General features: G+C 33.8%; 4 protein-coding genes across 4 annotated transcripts in view; 2 read left to right on the forward strand and 2 right to left on the reverse strand.

Moving 5' to 3' along the window:
- Positions 1–7,263, forward strand: part of LOC102586949 (NADH dehydrogenase [ubiquinone] complex I, assembly factor 7 homolog) — a 12,256-nt gene extending 4,993 nt beyond the window's left edge. The window contains exons 5-14 of the mRNA XM_006349867.2: positions 1,761–1,826; positions 1,998–2,098; positions 2,459–2,577; positions 2,815–2,855; positions 3,490–3,575; positions 4,249–4,426; positions 4,542–4,658; positions 5,923–5,967; positions 6,404–6,535; positions 6,626–7,263. Of these exons, the coding sequence (XP_006349929.1) occupies positions 1,761–1,826; positions 1,998–2,098; positions 2,459–2,577; positions 2,815–2,855; positions 3,490–3,575; positions 4,249–4,426; positions 4,542–4,658; positions 5,923–5,967; positions 6,404–6,535; positions 6,626–6,760 (1,020 nt within the window). The 3' untranslated portion in view covers positions 6,761–7,263. The remainder of the gene's footprint in view (positions 1–1,760; positions 1,827–1,997; positions 2,099–2,458; positions 2,578–2,814; positions 2,856–3,489; positions 3,576–4,248; positions 4,427–4,541; positions 4,659–5,922; positions 5,968–6,403; positions 6,536–6,625) is intronic.
- Positions 7,264–8,109: 846 nt separating this feature from the next.
- On the forward strand, positions 8,110–11,036 carry LOC102587284 (translation initiation factor IF-1, chloroplastic). Its single transcript, XM_006349868.2, has 2 exons — positions 8,110–8,373; positions 10,251–11,036. Exon 2 carries the CDS (start codon positions 10,303–10,305, stop codon positions 10,768–10,770), a length of 468 nt encoding a protein of 155 aa, XP_006349930.1. The 5' UTR covers positions 8,110–8,373; positions 10,251–10,302; the 3' UTR covers positions 10,771–11,036.
- Positions 11,037–12,120: 1,084 nt separating this feature from the next.
- Positions 12,121–16,524, reverse strand: LOC102602731 (probable pectinesterase 29). Its single transcript, XM_006349907.1, has 5 exons — positions 16,482–16,524; positions 15,080–15,266; positions 13,884–14,043; positions 13,135–13,347; positions 12,121–12,369 (listed from the first exon to the last, which is right to left on the reverse strand). Exons 1-5 carry the CDS (start codon positions 16,522–16,524, stop codon positions 12,121–12,123), a joined length of 852 nt encoding a protein of 283 aa, XP_006349969.1.
- A 7-nt stretch (positions 16,525–16,531) lies between these two features.
- Positions 16,532–19,053, reverse strand: LOC102587601 (60S ribosomal protein L13a-4). Its single transcript, XM_006349869.2, has 4 exons — positions 18,679–19,053; positions 17,185–17,301; positions 17,017–17,104; positions 16,532–16,867 (listed from the first exon to the last, which is right to left on the reverse strand). Exons 1-4 carry the CDS (start codon positions 18,948–18,950, stop codon positions 16,724–16,726), a joined length of 621 nt encoding a protein of 206 aa, XP_006349931.1. The 5' UTR covers positions 18,951–19,053; the 3' UTR covers positions 16,532–16,723.
- Between the last annotated feature and the right edge of the window lie 796 nt (positions 19,054–19,849).

Here is a 19,849-nt window from a genome sequence, read left to right on the forward strand (position 1 = left end):
CAGCGAGTGTACCAGCGACTTTGACTCGCCCTCAGCTCTAGCCAGTCTCAACATATCAGGTTTAAGGGTGAGCTATTTATTCGAGCTTGTGTTGGATTCTCTCGGTCATGGCTTGATGTCTATAGTTTTCGGACACAAATTACTTTATTTCATTTATTTCGGTGTCTTTGATACTCTTAGACTTAGTATTTAGAGATTAGATGTCCTTGATGTGATGACTTTCAGATTTTGGGGATAATATGTAATAGACTTTAGAGGTTTATTTGATTGGTTACTTTAATAAGTTTTGGAGCTTCCGCGTTATTGTTGTTATTCGTTGTTGAATTATTGGTATATGTTGGAGTTTAGATTCCTTGGTCTGCCCACTTACGAGGTTAAGTGTGGGTGCCACTCACGACTCATTTTGGGTCGTGACACTTGAGCAGTTTCTGCCTACCTAGGTGTCTGCTGGCCTAAGTTTTCCTGTATTGTCATTATTTTACTAGTCTTCTTGTCTCTTTATGATGACTGGTCTAGGAGTATGACTCTTTTTTCCAATGACCGCTTTGGCATCAGTCTCCACCATTGCATTCTCTTCTGTTACTCTTGGGGCCCTTTATTTCTGCAGTACATACCACATTCATCTAGGACTGATATATCATTCTATGTCAACTAACCTGTCAAATCATCTCTGCACATCTAAATGTCTAGTTAAGAGTCTTTGTCTATTGACCTATTAAGTCAACCGTCCCTATTTATTCAAGGAGGACCACATTAGAAGTTATACAACTATGCTGTGCCATGTTATGAAACAATAAACACTTTCGGCATATTTGAGTTGACTATTCAGTTTTCACTTACAAACTCAACTTTTATTGTCACCTTGAGTTTGAGGCCCGTCGAAAGTCAACAGAATTAATTAAGTTATATCTTAAAATGTGTGTAGATTTAATGAACTTGATTATAGAATATTATGTAGGATATTTCATAGGTTATACTAGAAAGTTTTGTACTTAAAGGTAACAGAACAATTATTACCTTGTTTTACTTATATTAAGACTCTTATACAAGGAGTCTCTTGTATATTGTCAATAATCAATTTGTGATGACTTTTCTTTCCTCTTCTCTTATCTTGTTTTCAAAATGTAGTTGCGCACCACTCACCACTCACCGCTCTAAGAGCCTGTTTGCCAATCTTTAAAAAAAATTGCTTGTTCTGGAAACAATTTTTTGTCAAATGGTACTTCTGGATTATAGCAGTTTGTGGTTGGCAACACTTTTGCTAGTATTATAGAAGCAGTTTGTTTATGGTAAAGCTTTCCAGAATTGTTTTGAGCATCTCATTTTGAAAAATATCATGTAACATTCACTTTATAATTAGTATTATTTAAGTAGGATAAATAGTTTGAGATATTTAGATAAGCAATTTGAAATATTTATTATGAGAGACCTTACTTAAGTTTACCAGTCTCGTTTAATTAGAATGTAAAAAAAAAACAATAATCACAAAACAGAGATAGAGAACACAATGAGACTTTGATAGTAGATGTGTTGTCGAAAATGCGTGCAGTTACTTTTTGTCCATATTGTTTTGATAGTTTGGTAAATATAAATTAATGTTGAGGGTATATGAGTGCTGAAGAAGGTTCATTCTCATTTTAAGACAGTTTAGTTGAGGTAACCAAAATTTTCATCCGTCTGAATCTTTCCTTTTCACAACTTTTTTGTTGTTTACTATTTTAGTAGTTAGATGAACTCATGTCATATGGAATTTTCTGCAGCCCTGGTATGCACATGGGATAGCTGAATCCATTTTGCGTACTACAAACCTATCTGTTCCACTTAAAGTAAGTTCCTTAATATTGAAAGAACGTAGCTTTTTAGCTGCATTATGATCTTTACATTGTCCACTGAAGCGTATTAATATACATGCTCTCTACATATTCATCTTAAATTTTTACTATATTGATAAATCCTTCACTTGCTTTACATGTTGACTGTCAGTTTTTTGGGTGTAGATATATGAAATAGGTGGTGGATCAGGAACTTGTGCAAAAGGCATCCTGGATTACATAAAGTTAAATGCACCTACAAGAGTTTATGATAATATCAGTTACACGTATGTGATAATGCTCCTACTGCCTTTCCTAATTGAGAATGCTACACATCATGAACTTGTTGTGGCATGGCTTTAGAGTTACAGAGTAAAAAATTCTTTCAAATTATGCATGAAATAAAGTGAAGGAAAAATTTGTTTAAAGATCTTTAGGGCATCCAAAAGGGCTTATAAAGGTCTTGTACTACAGTGCTACTCCATTTACGGTCTTAGTGTTAAATACTTAGATTCTCCCTATGGTCTTCAGAGCAGAATATCAGTGCAGCATATTGTATGCTACTCCTTTGTCATTCTTTTCTTCACAGGTGCTTCATTCAATCAATCCTAAAAGAAATATTAAAGCCCATCTTCTCTTGAGTGCAGGTCAGTTGAAATCAGTTCCTCACTTGCAGCAAAACAGATTCAAACTGTTGGCGAAGTTGATAGCCACTTATCAAAGTTTAGAGTTGAGCATCGTGATGCTACTGACAGAAACGGATGGGGTATGATGCTGTAATTTATCTGATCCTGTTCTTTATTTTGCACTATTGCTTAGTGGCTTCTTGATAAAATAAACAAACAAATTATGATTAACAGCTTAAGTTGCATTGTCATAGATGATATACATGTAAATACATCCTGGCTCATTGATCCTATTAATGTGGATTGAAATTCAGTTTGTTTGGTTTCTAAAGATTGACCCATTCTGCACACTAAAAGAAGTTTTCTTGATGAAGCAGGGGATGTGAATGAACAACCTTGTTGGGTCATCATGCTAGAGGTATGAATATTTTCTTAATTCTTATTTTTTGTAATAAGGTAAATAATTTTGTTAATGTGGGAAAAACTCCCGTATACAAGCCATGTACCAAATAGTAGAGAACCGTCATAATATACGGTTCTCTACAAATGTCACCCAATCTTTTAAACGGACAAGGACTACATGGGTGAACCAAAAATTAAGAATAAGAGGCTATTCCCCAGATGTACAAAATAATTGTCTAGCCCTCAAAAGCTCTCCTACTTTGTCTATTCTTCTATTTTTAATCTTCTTAGGAAAATATGGTAAATTACTTGTGTATTAAAATTGACTGTCTTGCTTTCTTACTCGGTGGTTTATTAAGCTCAATATGATGAAAGAAATTAACTAGTTGGTGAAAGTTGTCTCCTCTCTTACAATGCTGATTACAAAGATATGGCATGCTCGTAATGAGCACTTTGCAAATCATACAAGAATGTAATCACAATTCATGTTTTTTGGATTCTGCAATACCCCATTAAACTTTGAGCCCGAAAGGTTGTGTCCTCAGAAAGAGTAATTTTCTGGCCTAAACTAAGTAGTATATATCCATAAAGTAGATATTGAACCATCAACTTTATTCCTTGAGCTTATTAACGATTGAGTAATCTTTTAGGTGCTTGACAATCTTCCTCATGATCTCATTTACTCTGAGAATCAAACATCTCCATGGATGGAAGTGTGGGTTGAAAGAAAACAAGGGTAATTCACTCTGTACTGTTGAAATGACTTATTGATGCTGTGCTCTGGAATTTTTTTAATTTTTTTTTTTTACATTTTTGACTGAGATGTTTCTTCAATAGTATATAGGTGGATGGATAGCCTCAAGAATGTTGCTAGGAAAGTAGTATTTGCACAAGCATAGTTATCTACAACACTTGCTCTGTGTGATCATTCATGCATGTAGGTCATCCGACTTTTATGTTTACCTTGAGTGCTTTTAATGAAATTAATTGGTAACTATGCCTTGAGATGTCTTATGTGTCCCTCTTTTTTTCTTCTTCTCTTTGGGTGGTTGGTCTTTCATTCATAGAGTTTTATCTCCTCTCTGCATAAAAGGGATTATTGAGGGAAAATATTGAGATGGACTTTCTAGATACATATTTATGGAATGATCCCTTGCCCTTTGATTGATAAATCCTGAGAACTAATAGAAGTAGCAGTAAGTATTGGTTTTTTGTCATAAGGATCTCTTATGCCACTCCCCACTCCATTCACACAAAGAGTAAGAGAAGATAAGTTTGCTTTATAGCTGGATTTAGCTTGATGCTGAATTATTTTGGATTGGCAATTTTGTTCATTAGTAGGTCTAATGGCCGAGCAAGATTGTCAATCTGTCTATAATGCTAAAACACATATTGTCTTCTTTTAACAGGGAAGAACTCTCAGAGTTGTATAGGCCAATTGAAGACTCCTTAATCAAATCTTGCATAGAAATCATAGATATGCCTGATGCTACAGCGGATGGGAGCAGGGTTAGTTCAGCCATGAAAAATATTTGGGCAAAAGTCTTTCCTAAGCCAAGATGGTGTTGGCTTCCCACTGGTTGCATGGTAATAATTCTGCAATGTTGATTGAGGTCTTTCCTCAGTTTAGGTTAACATATTTAATGCTCAGGGTTGGTAAAAAATATCATATACTCATGCAGTACTACTTCCTAAAATTCAGAAACTTCTACAAGTTTTACATGGAGCTTTACCGAAGATGTCTATAATCGCTTCCGATTTCAGTTATCTACCTGATGTTAAAATTCCTGGTGAAAGAGCTCCACTGGTTTCAACAAAGGTACATTATCCCATTGATTTTCTGTGCTTCTTTGTAGCCTCTTTCGATCTTTCATTATACTCGTACAACTAAAACATCTTAGTCAAATTAGTTTGTCAGTGCCATTTTTTGGATGATGGTGGTTGGAGGACTGCAGTGGGTTGTCAAATGAAGCAATTGTCTGCACATGAACTATTAGGCAAAAATGCAATAATTGTTCATTTATTGCTGATCCTATGCTGGTTACTGTCCGTATCTTTTCTCATTGTGACTATGACTATGACTATAAAGCATGCATGTCTTGTTGGACATTGGGGTCTGAGCCCTACCTGGGTTGGAGAAACTGATGGAACCTTGAAGGGGAGGCAGTCAGGAAACAAGAAAAAAGAGAGAAAAGGAAATTTGAGCTACTAAATATTGCAGTATGTTGGTTAAAATAATACTTGCGCTTCTTTAGCCATAAACTCTCATAATTAGCTTTTCCACTCCCACAAGTTGTGTCTAGAAGAGAAAATAATTAAGTCTTTAAGACTCCACATTTGGGGAAGATGCTTATGCTCTCCATGTTGGGGACCTTACTATTCTCTTCATAGTGAATAAAATTTCAGAAAGCAACTTTTCCATGTCCAAAGTTAAAATATGAAAGATCTATAAATATGCATCAAAAGGTACAAAGTTGTGGAGGATACGTCTTTTTAGGAAAAAAGTGATCTCAGATGAGTTCTGTGATGCCATAGAGAACTTACTAAACCCAGATAAAAAAAGTTCATGTAATGAAACCATCATGGCCTTTTGTTTTGGTCACCAGCACAAAAAGCCTTTCACAACAGACACAACTCGCCCCACTCTCTGTCGTGTCTTCATCTTTTAAGTAGCTGCAGGGGAAAGTACTAGGAAAGCTTGAGTACTACTTAAAAGAAACGCCTTCCATTTCAATCTCCGTGAATATCCACTAGGGATGACTCTTCCCCTGCATCTATTTCTATGGAACATGGCCTTTCGTCTCATTTTCCTACGTTCTTTAATTCTAAATGTTACATGGATCCTTCATTTGCCTCGTGCATATCCGTGTCGGATAGACGTGTCATGGGTATGGGTACTTTGCTGGATTCTTTTAAATTTATCAAAACTAGAAGAAGTCAAGAAACTGCACATACCTTCATAAATGAGTCCATGTAACATAGCTTTTAGTGTTTTTCTTTTCCTTTATTAGTTTATGCATTTTTATAATAATAAGTTAACCGACATCTTAAAAATTCATTTACCCTTTTCATATTAAATGCAGAAAGATGGCAGCAGCTCTGATTACAACAGTTATTTGGACGCTAAGGTGATATGATCCTTATCTTTTGTAGTCCTCCCTGGATTTAATCATGAAATGTTGTTTATACGAGATATTTGCTTGATGGACTTCCACTCCAGCAAAGAGAAAACTTTGTTTTTCGTTTCACCCTTCTCTACTATGGTCACAATTTATCGACTGATGGGAAAACATGTTAGAAAATCTTTTGCTTGTGAAAGTGATTTTGATCCCCTTAATCTTTCTGTGTTCCTCTCTGTCTGTCCTATGAAAGTATGACCCTTTCCAGATAGAGTTATTCGGTTGTTATCTGAATAAATTTCTTGTCAACTTATGTAGGAGTTATGTATTCGATATTTTAATCATTATGCTCCTGATCCCGAATATGTGAAACTTTGAATATCTGTTGTGTAATAACATCTGTACTTGGCCGCAATGGCTTATATATATACAATTTTATTTGCAGGGGGACGCCGACATATTCTTTCCAACAGATTTCTTTCTCTTGGAACAGATGGATCATTACTGCTCTGGGTGGATGAAGCAGCAAAAAGATGGCGAGCCATTGAAGCGGGGAAAGAAAAGACGTACTCTTTCGGTAATTCCTACCCTTCATCTGTGAGACACCAAAGTTCTCCTTTTGTATTTTTCGTTGGTTTATATTCATTCATGTAAATATATGTTATAGCTCGACACAGCAGCATTTATGGAAGAATTTGGTCTCCCAACAAAGACGAGAACTAAAGATGGATATAATCCCCTCCTGGACGACTTCAAGAACACCAAAGTTTATTTGAGCGTTCCCACACACAACGTCAAATAGACCATTCCTTTTTTCCCTCTTCTATAGCAAGGGCGTTCAAGGAGGCATGTAACACAAGTGTAGAGAGGACACTTCTCAGTGTGACTTGAATTGATGAAACATATTGTTCAACCTTCAGTTCAGCTTCTGGAAAACAATATTTGAAGACGCGGGAGATAACAGAGTTCTCGATGTCCTTCTATAGCAATGATATCGAGGTAGCAGTATCCGAGAGTTTGTGTGATCAGATCAAGATTGTTTGTGATTCTTGGTTACAAACGTGTTAACGATAGTATCAACAGCTGAGAGTGGTAGAAGAGACAGATAGTAATATTTATATACCTCAAATGGCAATATTTACAGGAAATAATGAGAATCTGTTGGTTTCTAATTATCTGTGTTTTGCCCTTTTCTTCCTTTTCCTACTAAGTTTTGGTTTTGTAGTCATCTTTCAAGCTGGTTATGTAAGTCACATATTTGAGCGGTGGAAACAATCGCTAAGCAATAATGTTTGTATTTGGATAGGTTGTCTACATCACATCCCTTGGGATGCGGTATTTTCTCAAATCATGCACTCACGCCTCCTTACTTCTTTACTGCTCCTTCCCCTCACCCTCAAGTCACGAACTAATGTAAGTTCTTTCAGTCCTTTTCGAGCTAGCATAGTTGTTGATATGTAATAGCTCCTCTCTAGCCTGGAAAAGCAAAGTCCGTTCTATGATACGCCGTAACCATCCACCCCGTTCCGTGCCTCGTTTGCTAAGCGGGCTCATAGTCCAAGCCTCTTGGTCCGAGGAAGGGGAACCCATCGTGATGGCTTGGCATGGAAGGAGGGCTAACCAAAAAGTCTAGAATGCTTTGTGCACTGAACAATGTTTTTTTAAGGCGGACTATCAAGTTTATTTTTAATTTTTTTGGTCTATTAAACAAGTATAATTCATGTAACCATTGTGCAAAGAATGATTAACAAGGCAAAGGCCATATTACATATAGCTTCTTTTTCTTTTTTTTAATCTATCAACAAAGGATAAAAAAAAAAAAAACTATTTCCATATGGTAATTCCGTTCTAGTGTAATAATTCGTAAATCAAATAAGAGAGCTAAATCACACTAAACAAGCTTCGTGCGAATCTGAAACACCCATTTGAGAGATCACTTGCTCAACTAACTTAGTCACTTTTAATGGAAAAAATATATGATAAAATATTTATATTAGACATTTTAAATTTGCATAGTTAATCTAATTATGATAAATCCAAATTTTGCTTCTTGAGATTAAAATAAAGTTTTTTAAATAAAGTTTAAAACCCATTATTTTAAAAATAGATTTTTTTATTTTTTATTTTTTAGGGATAAAGAGAATCCTTTTTGTAAAAAAATCCAGTTGTAGTCCCTCCCTCTCTTATCCAACTATAAAGGGCTCTACTAATTTTACTGTAAATTCACTCTCTCGCCGGCGCCGGAAAAGTATATCCAACGGCGATTGGTGGTTTAGAGTCCAATTTTTTTGTTTTGCAGATAAGGACCTCAAGTTTCTGCAAGTTTCGAATTGACGCTCGTCTTCTCCGGCAAAGTTGATACTACTACTTTCCCGTTTATCATTTGGCAGTTTTTTTCTCCGGCGAAATTGAGTTGTAAGTTCCTCTTTCTGTAAAATTTGTTGTATCTTTACTAATTTGCCGTTCTGAGATTGAGATATTTGGATAATTTGAGTTTTATTTGAACAAATAATTTCAAGTATTAAGTATGTCAATTCTAAGCATTTTGAAATCTTATGAGTTAAGATTAGTATGTTAGAGAACTTGATAATAGTAGTTTTTTGATAATCGTGTTGTCTGGGCCAGCTTTTGCGCCTACATTTGACCAATTCCACGGGATACCAAAAACAGGCAACGGGTAACTCTGTCCGAACAAGGCTAGAATATGTGAGAAGAAATGAGTTAGAGTTTTTATTTGAACATGAGACCTCGTTGTTCTCAACTCACTTAATTGACTTAGTAGGTCACTCCTTTGAGAGATTTATGCTTAAAATAGAAGACTATGAATCTCCAAGTCAATGGTGAGCCAGGCGCGGGTGATAACTCTTTGCCAAAAAAGAAGAAGAAAGAAGTTAATATCAGTTTTTAAAAAGTTTCGGGATTTGTTAAGAGGAGTCAAAACTCAAAAGTATACTTTGTAGGTTTCCAAATCTTTAGAAATTTGGAAGGTGAAAAGTTCAAACATGAAAAGCTAAGGAGCTGCCTTTTTTTAACCTTCTTTGAGAGTTCTGGTGGTAGTCCAAGCTGAGCTGATAACGTTCGCACACTAGATAATGGTGCATGAGAGAAGGAAGAATCTTATTGCAATAGGTAATAATGGTGAAAAAGTGAGCAGCAGTGATACCTCTGTCTTTCAGTTGTGATTTCTATAGTTTTACATTTGTTAAGCCGGGGCCTTTGAAATTCTAGCTTTGTGACACTATTTTGTGGTGTCTTTGGTCTCAAGCTTCATACTTCTGTTATTTTTTAAGTGACATCATTTGAACTAAGGTAAAATACCAATTTATACTCAAGTGTGTTTTCGTTTCCTATTGTTTTTGCTTCTTCATTCTGGCCCTTTCTTTTTGTCTCTGTGTTTTACTTTTACTTTCTTCCTTCCTCTCCCCAAGTAGTACCCATCAAATGTGTGTTTGGGGTAGAAATTTGACAAAGGAAGACGGGAACTGAAAAGGAGGGAGATTAACAAACCACTAGTATGGTTGGGGGTGGAACTTTTGGGTTGCAATGGTGATTGGAGGTTGGACTATATGAGCTGAATTGAAGCTGTCGGAGTGGGAAGACACAATGAGATGAATGCTGATAGAGCTAGATGAGGAAGGAGGAGTCGGAGGAGGAAAACGAGAAGTAGCAGCAGCAGCAGCAGAAGGAAAAGAGAACATAGAAGCAGGAAACCAAAAGAAAACGTATATATGACTGAAATAGGAATAGAAGAAAAGAAGAACTTTTTAGTTTGTTTGTGAGTGGTAGATTACCAACTGTAATGGCAGTTGGGATTTGACGGGAAGATCTGAAGGTGCTTGAAGAAGGACAAGAAGAAGAGGAGAAAGTCAGAAATAAAAGAGGAAAAAGAAAGAATATAATTTAACTTCCACTTTTATCCTTAGTTTTAATAGAATGTTAGTAACAATGAATAGAAGGGTAAATCGGCATACTATTTTTGTTATTGCCGTCCTATAGATGATTTATTCAAATTTTGTTTCAGAAAATGCCGAAGTGGTGAAAGTTCAACGTTTTCAGTTCACTTTGAAGTTTGAAGGTCTAGAGAAGTTCAGCGTTTGTCTAATTTGTGATTTATATTCATATTGTCGTCATATTTTAACTTAGTTTCTCAGGGAAAAAGCCAAAGTAGTGTTGTTCTAAGTTTCTTTATCACTCAAAAAGACTAAAGAAAGTTACTCGTTTGCCTAGTTTTGTATTTTCATACATAATCATCTCATCTTAATGTGGCTGTGTTGTGTTTTGGCTATTTTTAGATTGCTGTGTTGCTGAGTCGTGATCGTGCACCATAGACTAGCTCTCTTTACAATGGTATCTCTGTCATGGTGGAATCCCGCTCCTGCCACTGCTGCAATGGCAGCTTGTTCTCCATCTCCAACGTCCTGTAAAACCTCCAACTCATTAGCACTGCCGCGCTCTGTGTTTGTCAGCAAGCAAGAAGAGTTAATGAAACAAGCCAAGGGACTTTTGGTTAAAACAGAGCAACAGTCGAAGAAGAAGAACAATTCCACCAATTCCAGACGTACTACCAACATTCAATGTCTCTCGCAGGAACAAAAATGGACTCATGAAGGTTCCATTACCGAGTCTCTCCCCAATGGCATGTTTAGGGTCAAATTGGATAACGCAGATGTGGTACTGGGATACATTTCTGGGAAGATACGAAAGAATTTCATACGGTTGTTGCCTGGAGACAGAGTCAAAATCGAAGTAAGTCGTTATGATTCCAGTAAAGGACGCATCATTTATAGACTTCGTGGTGGTCGAGAAGGGTAGGAGTCTCAGTGGTGGTGGTGTAAGGCTATTTTGTACGCGAACGGTGACCGTCTTTGCTAATGAACCACCATTCACATGTTCCTATCCTTGCTTATGAGAAGAGAACCTAGAATGTATATTCTTATACTTGGAATATTCATAGGCATTTACCTTTTGCTCTTTAACATTTATGTTGTGATAGTAAACCAAGACTGGAAAAAGCAAAACTTGTGCATCTTTTTTGGCTACTTTCTTGATTGTTTTATTCCAATATGAATTTATCTGCAGATCGATCAAGTTGCGTTTTAATATAATGTGAAACGATAAACATGTTTGTGAATCTTGGACCAGAGATGGACACATGATTTTCACAAAGAGGTTCATCATTTGCTAAATATACGTAATAATAATTTCATTCAAGAACTAAGCACATAGAAATTGAACATTTTCATATTGTATGCGAAAAAAGTAGCTTAATAAAATCCAAAGTTAATTTGTTCCAATATATTTATTATGATCATAGCTAGAATGTAGAACACATACTAATATATATAGGTACGTAAAATATATCTAGGCTAAGCTAATTAACTTTTTTTTTTATTGTTAAAATTAAAACTAAAATTAACAATTAAATTAAACTATTGAAGTACTTTCAAGGGTTGTTTGGTAATCCAACCCTCATCATCAATGAATGATAGACTAATTAATTGTTGTAACTCATGTTGGCTCAAAATTGCTTTCCATAACACTCTTTTTGAAGTGTTTGATCCCATTCCTTTGCAACTTTCCTCAGCAAATGTTAATTGTTTCCTAAATCATAAACAAACAAAAAAATGAACATAATTAAAATCAACACAAAAGTTAATGCATAAGCAAATTTAGGAGTCATTGATTAATTAACTACCCTTATATCAACATATATAATTTAGAAGAATGAATATTGTGATTACATAAACACTAAGTAAATAATTCAAGTACCATCGGAAAAGCGCGATATTGATGGGATGATTTAGCATTTTAGATCTCTTTGATCTTAAATAAAGGTCTCAAATTCAAACTATGGGAATATAAGCTTCTATGGTACATTTAATAGCCTTAACTCATTACACTAATGTAAATTAATCGAGCAAGTGAATTTCAAATACCAGATGATTAAATCGGTACGTTTAGTAGCCCTAACTCACGACACTAATATAAATTAATCGAGCAAGTGAATTTGAAATACCTGATATAGCCCTAACTCATGACACTAATATAAATTAGTCGAGATAGTGAATTTCAAATACCAAATATAGCCCTAAGTCATGACACTAATGTAAATTAGTCGAGAAAGTGAATTTTGAATACCATATGATTAAATAGGAAAAGAACTTACTCTTTGCCACCAAAGACTCCAACATCCCAACCTTGAGGAGTGATGACATTAGACATAGAGGAATCATAGAATAAAACTCTTGCATATGGTCTCCATGGTCTACCCAAGAAAATTTGCCCATTTCCAATAACATTACAATTCTTGAACACAAATCCACTTGTATCATTAGGGTTTTCTCTTCCATGTGCTGTTATATACCCTATTAATCCATCTAAAGCTCCTGCATTTACTGATATTGTACAATTCTGCATATATATATACAACAATTAAAACATTGGTGCTTAATTATTTTATTAATATATAAGAAGATTTTAAAATGATACACTATATAGTAGTCTATAATGGAGATTCTTAAAACAACGATAAAGTTATTTATGTGCTACCAACAATTTTTGTTTGGACCCTATATTATATAAAGAAATATGTCTAAAATATATAGAAATATTAGATTGTGAACCAGTTATTGTTTTATATTAACTTGAGGTCGTTGAACTCATAAACTTTAAATCTTGGATCCGCTCTGTTTGTATGGAGTATGATCATGGGTTCGAGGCATGAAAAAAATCACTAACTGCTAATATTACACCTCTCGGGTGCAGCCTTTAAGCAAATCCTGCAGGATTTGAAGCTTATTGGTTCTGGACTTGCCATCATATCCATAGATCATTTTAGTCAATAGGTTCACAATTAAACACATATACATACTTAATGGGTTTCTTAAGACAAATTTAGAATCTAAGCAAAAGCTATTGGATTCGTCCAAATATGTACCTATTGTAGTTCCTTCCTGATCGACTTAATGCACCGACCTATCTTCTATTTGTTTGTATACACAGTAAGACCTCTCTATAACTTCCATTCACTATAATGACATTTCACTATAACATCTATGTTTTTTGTAACTGATTTTTTCAACAAACGATGCTATTTATCTGAACAACAAACGATGCTATTATAATTTTTTTTAGTCCATATGGTAATACTTGTAGAAGATGTGAGTAGTGTTTTACCTCGTAAATAGATTGACCATTACCAAAGATGAAATCAACAGCTCCTTCAATGTTACAAAGTTTGAAATAATGTCTTCCTTCAACATCCCATAATGTGTCTTGAAATCCAAGAAATTTACACTTGTAAAATACACATTTGTCACCAGAAATCATGCCTGCCACTGCCACCACCCTTGGATTTTTGTTGCTTTTTGGAGGGTAATTATAAGAATTCTGATAATTAAATAAATAAATTCAAACCACTTTATTGTCAATAATTTACAACAATAAAGCTTTAAAAAAACATATTAGAAAAATAGTATACTAGTTTGTTTCAAAAAGAATTAAAAATAGTAGTGTAAATTTATGTAGCTCGAATTTTTCAAAAATGTTATCGAATGTGAATGGTGCATTTTTGAGGATCGGACATGAGTACACCAACAATAATTTTGAAAAGTCCGTGCAACATAACTACAAAATTAAATAATTTCTTTTTTTCTTTACTTGTTGATGTAAAATTATCTTTTCTTCAATTAAACGAAAGAAATTATTATATTTCCACAATTTAAGTAAATCCGAGATACACAAATTCTCTTTTTGTAATTGTAAAAGGAGTTCAGTTATTGGACCAAGACATAACTTTTACTTGTTAAAAAACAACGATATATCTTTTGAATAAACAAATCTATTTTTACAAGTTCATTATTATAAGGATCGAACTAATTACATATACAATTTTTTTTATATAATTAAAATTATTTTTCACTTACTATAAATGTGATACTTTCCACAATTGTATTGTGAGCTTCAGTAGTGAAAGTAGCATCAGTAGCAATTGAGCCATGACCATTCCAAGTTACAATAACTTCTCCACTTTTATCTCCTTTTAGATAAATATATGGCTTCTCTCTTGGGATTTTCACTTGTTCCCTACATCCAATAATATCACAAAAAAAAAATCATATTAAAATAATATAACATATTAATAAAAAAATTAAGTTTTATGAACTGACAATATATATATATTTTATGTTATCAAGTACAATCTAACTATATAAATGTCATGATCGTGTTGAATCCTTGAAAAAAATAGTATTTTTAAGGACTGATTGATACGATTGTATTAATATTTTTAGAGAGTCGAAATTTATAACAAGAAAAGTAGGTTAAATTTCATTGTTAGTATAATCATTCTATTTCAATACTGAACAAATTATGTATAGTTAAACAGTAAAATTCATCGCTAATTCAATATAGTAATAATTAAGGAATGAATCATAATTTTAAAAACTATTAACTATGAGCTATTTAGCAACGAAGTTCATAGCTGGTTTCAATTTTAAAAAAAAATTGTAACTTAAATCCGAAAAAATATACATAAATCAAGATACTAAATTGATACCTATATTGTTATTTAGCAACAAAGTTCATAGCTAATTGACAACGTATATAACTTAAATCCTACAAAGAATATATAAACCAAGAAGCTAAATTGATATCTATATTGTTATTTAGCTAACAAAGTTCATAGCTAATTTTATTTTTTTGTTTATTGTTAGTATACATAACTTAAATCTGTAAAACAATATATAAACCAAAACCAAGATACTAAACTGATACCTATATTGTTATCTAGCAACAAAATTCATAGCTGATTTCAAAAAAAAAATTGTTTACTTTTAATATATATAACGTAAATCTGTTAAACACTATATAAACCAAAACCAAGATACTAAACATATACCTATATTGTTATTTAGTGACAAAGTTCATTTTTTTCCATAAGTTTACTGTTAGTATGTATAACTTAAATTCGGAAAAAAAAAACATATCAACCAAGATACTAAAATGATACCTATATTGTTATTTAGTGACAAAGTTCATTTTTTTCCATAAGTTTATTGTTAGTATGTATAACTTAAATTCGGAAAAAAAAAACATATCAACCAAGATACTAAAATGATACCTATATTGTCCAGGTTTGATGAGAATACAGATCCAATATTTATTATTTTGAGGGACAGAATCAATGGCTGATTGAATAGTTGCAAAATTGCCATGTCCAGATGGATCAACATACACTGTTGGATTCTTTTTTTGCTCATTAAACTGAAAATCACTAAGAAATTTTGCATTTCCAAGTTCAATAATTCCTAGGAAGAAAATAAAAAAATTAAAGAAAAAAGAAGACATTTTCAAGAAAAAGATAAGTATAAGATTAAAAGTTATTACTCTTTATTATAAAGAGTTGTATAGAAAAAAAATATAACTATATATTATATATGGAAACCCTCAATTTAATACAACTCTATATTTAGGGGGAAGGAATAAAATATGTACAATTTTATATAGAGAGACATAAATGGAAGGGAAAATAAATAAATATTGTCAAATAAAGAATTTTTCTGAAAGAAAATAATTGATATGATTTGCAAAATCTGTTTTGAAATGTTAACTTCCATTTTTATTTCATTTTCTCATTATTATATTTTTTGCTCAAGTAGTATTAATTAGACATTTTTAGAATCTTGGAATTTCCACTGGTTGATCTATGATTGATAATTAAGATGGAAATATATATAAGAAAATGGAGAAACATTAATCGTTTGTGATTAATGTTATGTATGGATTGTTTGATGTGGCTATTAATGTGAAATAATAATTAAAAAAAAAAGGTTCTTATTCACTGAAAGTAGCTTAGGGTGTGTTTTGGTACAAGGAAAATATTTTTCAATTTTCTCATGTTTGGTTGACTTGAATATTTTGGAAACTGTTTTCAAAATCCAACTTCTGATTCTCGAGACCCAACTCTCGAGTTTCGAATTGAGTCGGGGTTGGATCTCGAGTTAGAATTAGAGGTCGGACTTGGGGCGAGTGTCGAGGTCGCATCTCGAGTTTCGGCTCAAGTCTCAGATCGATTATCGGGATTGATTTTCAGGTCAAAAAAATTTCTATAAATATCTCACCAACCAAACACGAGAACCCTTCGTACCAAACACACTCTTAATTTGAGCATATTCTTCTCTGATCCTTTAGAGTTTAAAATCATAATCAACAATTTAAAAACTAATATATATATATTGTTAGTATTTGTTGTAAAAAGGGAATAATGTCACCTTAACACCCCTTACATTATATGACTATGATTTTCAAAAATAATTCTTAGATATTAAACAATTCACTCTTGTAACTTGTAAGGATCTAATCAGAGTCAATCTTGATTTTTTGTTAAAAATATCCTCTTTTTTGGAATAGCTAAACGTTTCAAAAATTCCTTTTTTTTTAATAGTCTTAACGTCCTTATTGAGAATCGTTCTGTGAAAGTGAATCATTAAATATTGAAGCGTTCTTAAAACAGAAGGCCTCACCCAAGGAGTGACAGAACAGAGGAGGTACTAGAGGAGATGACATATCTGTGTATCACTAAAAGCATGAGATTCGATTTCATTACCAAAAACAATGAAGGATAAAAGAGTCTGAGAGTCTTCTCAAACACTGCTGAACTGAAAATACACCACTCAGGAGGACAATGTAACTAAGAAAAAGGTCGAGATTAAGATGAATTATCGATCTTCAACAAAATTGTACTTCGAAATAACTATGTCCCAATTCAATACTTGATAGGAGCAATAACGGCAAGTTGAGGTCCAAGCTTCTCCTCGGCAGCTTTCTCAGCCTTAACTCTAAGTTTTGCCAACTGCTTTCTCCTCTCGTATGCTACCTGAGCTCTCTCCTTCCTCTTGTTCTCGAGTTCCTGTTGTAGTCATGATTTCAAGGGAGAGAAGTAAGCAACTGTTTGAAACATATTCGCGTACTTTAAGCATATGTTATACACTATGATTGTCTCACTGTAAAATCTTACTAAAAACACGTCATGTTGCTAGACCGAATGAGTAAACTTACCTTGATAGTATCGTAATGGTTCCATCCAACCTCCGATGAAAGCTTGCCCAAGAGACAGTACTTGTGTCCTGCTTGGAGCCTCAATACCCTGATAAGAAAATACAAAAGTGTCGGTGTAACAAGAACAATAATACTAAGAATTTAACTACATCTGCAGCTTCAACTCACTTTAGAGCATCGGGAATAACCATCCTCTTAATCTTGTCATATGGGGGTGGGACACCCTCGTAGACCTTCAAGCGGGCAAGTGCAGCTGCCCCACGCTTGGTCTTGTGGGGAATCATCCTAAGGTGAAATAAACAGACTTAATTAGGCAAAAACAGTTACATGGCAAGGATATGAAATAACTACCACAGCCATAACACTCATCAATCAAACACGAAAACAGAAAGAGAATATGAGAGTGAGCAAAAGGCGTGTTTCAATTATAAATGATATGAAATAAACATTGCACCACCTAGACATGTATACATACTAAATGCAACACACCTTCAGTAAATGTTCATCCAGGTCCAATTCACAAGTTAAAAATCTTTATCAACATCTAAACAAATTTGTAAGGCCCTATCTGCAAGTCATACTTGACAAGTTTTGAAACTCGGCACCATGGAAATGGTGATAGCATATTCATTAGCATTGAGTAAATGCTGGAAACCATATTAACAGTCCCCCTAAACAAAACTTGTTCTTCTAACAAGATTACCAAAACTACTTGCACTGATTCCCAAAAACACTAATATAGATTCAGCAACATTCTTCATACTGCCACAAGATAGCCCTTAAAAATTAGTCCAGTGCTACTACACTATTCATGTAAAAAATAGATCTACAGCTACAACAGCTATGCCATAATTCAAAAGTAGTATGGATCAATAAGGCGTGCCCCCAACATATATTATGCTTCTTTAGACACCTGCTCCATTCCAATGAAAATCCACAGGACCTAGCTCAGTAGCTCTTGTCAGGCAGTATCTAACATAAACAATTTATACTTATTGAAATAGCATTATACACATAAAATTTATATATATACAACTGCAACAGCTATGCCTTTATTCCAAACTAGCTGAATGAATGCATAATATCTATTATGCTTCTTTCTGGCATCCCCAGCTTCACGCTAATAATCAAAATAGAGATACTTCAACATTCCCCTAAAATGTTCTTTCACCAAGAGCTTCATGCTAATGATAAAAATCATTCCTTTTAACATAAATTCAACGTTCTCAAACACGAGGGATACTTCAACGTTCCTCAAAATGATATTTCCTAACAACCAGGTGTGCACAGTATCTACTATGCTTCGTTTTAGCACTAACAGGTTTGTGCTAATCATCAAAATCACACCTTTGAACATAAATAAGGTTCTCGAACATCGAACACAAGAGATACATCAACATTCCCTTGAATTGTTCTTGCGTAACAACTGAATGAATGCACAGTATCTATTATGCTTCTTTTTGGCACCAACAGCTTCACACTAATAATCAAATTCACACCTTTAACATAAATTCAACATCCTCAAATGCAACAGATAATTCAACATTACACTAACAATCGGTATCATACAAATCATTATAAAACTAAAAAAAAACACATACTTCAACAACTAAATCAAAACAACAAGCAACAAAAATGAAGGCTGGAATAAACAAATCATACCCACGGATTGTACGCCAAAGGATCTTAGAAGGAGCACGAAAATGGATAGGACCATGAGATGGCTTTGTATTCATTCTCTTACGAAGAAATCTAAGATACTTCATTTTCTGGCGAACAAGTCCACCGGAAAGGCAAATCTCTTCACATCTAACAACAACAACTCTCTGTCCATTGAGAAGCTCTTTCGCCAAAATTGAAGAAAGTCTTCCAAGCATATGGTGGCGAGCATCCACCACTATCCTCCTTGCGCTGATTCCTGAACCTGATACCATTTTCTCTCACTCCTCTTTCTCTCTCTAACACACAGACACACAGTGCTCTGCTAACCCTAGGTTGCTGCTTGTGAAGAAATGGAGAAGAAGGTTAGGGTTTTTTTAGGGGATTTAAATGGGCCGTGAATGAGTTTTATGTGGTTTGGATTTTTTTTTATTTTTTTTTATGGCCCATTAGATGAGATCCATGGGTCATACAATTTCTTTGGTTTCTTATCCCGGGTCTGTTACCCGTTTTGGAGTCCGACTATATAAATTCACAATTGAGTAAAATATTTTCTAACGAAGACGACTCAAATATATAGGTAGCGATTCAAATCAATGACTCGTAATTTTATTTTTTTGAATTCTCATCTGGTGTTTGTTACCTGTTTTGGAGCTCATATATATATAAATTCACGTCATAAAGTCTCATATTGAAAGGTAAAGTGTATTTTTAACATAGATGATTCATAGTTGGTGTTCGAATCAATGAATCATAATATTTTTTTTTTGATTTCTTATTCAATGATGGCGACATGCGCTTTGGAGCTCGATTATATTTAAATTTACATATGAAAGACTCACATTGAAAGATAAAACTCTCTCTAACCAAGATGACGACTCCGCAACTAGGGTTCAAATTAATGATTCATAACATTTTCTTTTTGATTTCTCATTTGGTGTCTGTTATCCTCTTTAGAGCTCGACTATATTTAATTCACATCAGAAGGTCTCATATTAAAAGGTGAAACACTTCCTATTATATATTAGTTAGATAATAATTTAAAAAAACTGTTCAACATCATTAAAAGTAACCCGGAATCAACTTAAAATTATCATATGAAACTTCATATCATGCATTAACAAGATAGTGATATACAAACCACCCAATAATGTACCATATATATCTATATATA

The sequence above is a fragment of the Solanum tuberosum genome, unplaced genomic scaffold (genome assembly GCF_000226075.1).
Source record: "Solanum tuberosum cultivar DM 1-3 516 R44 unplaced genomic scaffold, SolTub_3.0 scf00114, whole genome shotgun sequence".
NCBI classification, from domain to species: domain Eukaryota; kingdom Viridiplantae; phylum Streptophyta; class Magnoliopsida; order Solanales; family Solanaceae; genus Solanum; species Solanum tuberosum.

Bases quoted from the DNA above. Each gene is read 5' to 3' on its own strand.
- LOC102587284 (XM_006349868.2), top strand. From the start codon at position 10,303: ATGGTATCTCTGTCATGGTGGAATCCCGCTCCTGCCACTGCTGCAATG.
- LOC102602731 (XM_006349907.1), bottom strand. From the start codon at position 16,524: ATGTCATCTCCTCTAGTACCTCCTCTGTTCTGTCACTCCTTGG. The intron at 14,044-15,079 runs GTATCATTTTAG...TATTGGATGTAG, and splicing joins ATCAAACCTGGACAATATAG to GGAACAAGTGAAAATCCCAA. The intron at 13,348-13,883 runs GTAAGTGAAAAA...TTTAATTATCAG, and splicing joins TGGAAAGTATCACATTTATA to AATTCTTATAATTACCCTCC.
- LOC102587601 (XM_006349869.2), bottom strand. From the start codon at position 18,950: ATGGTATCAGGTTCAGGAATCAGCGCAAGGAGGATAGTGGTGGATGCT. The intron at 17,105-17,184 runs GTGAGTTGAAGC...TTTTCTTATCAG, and splicing joins GTTATTCCCGATGCTCTAAA to GGTATTGAGGCTCCAAGCAG. The intron at 16,868-17,016 runs GTAAGTTTACTC...TGACTACAACAG, and splicing joins ACCATTACGATACTATCAAG to GAACTCGAGAACAAGAGGAA.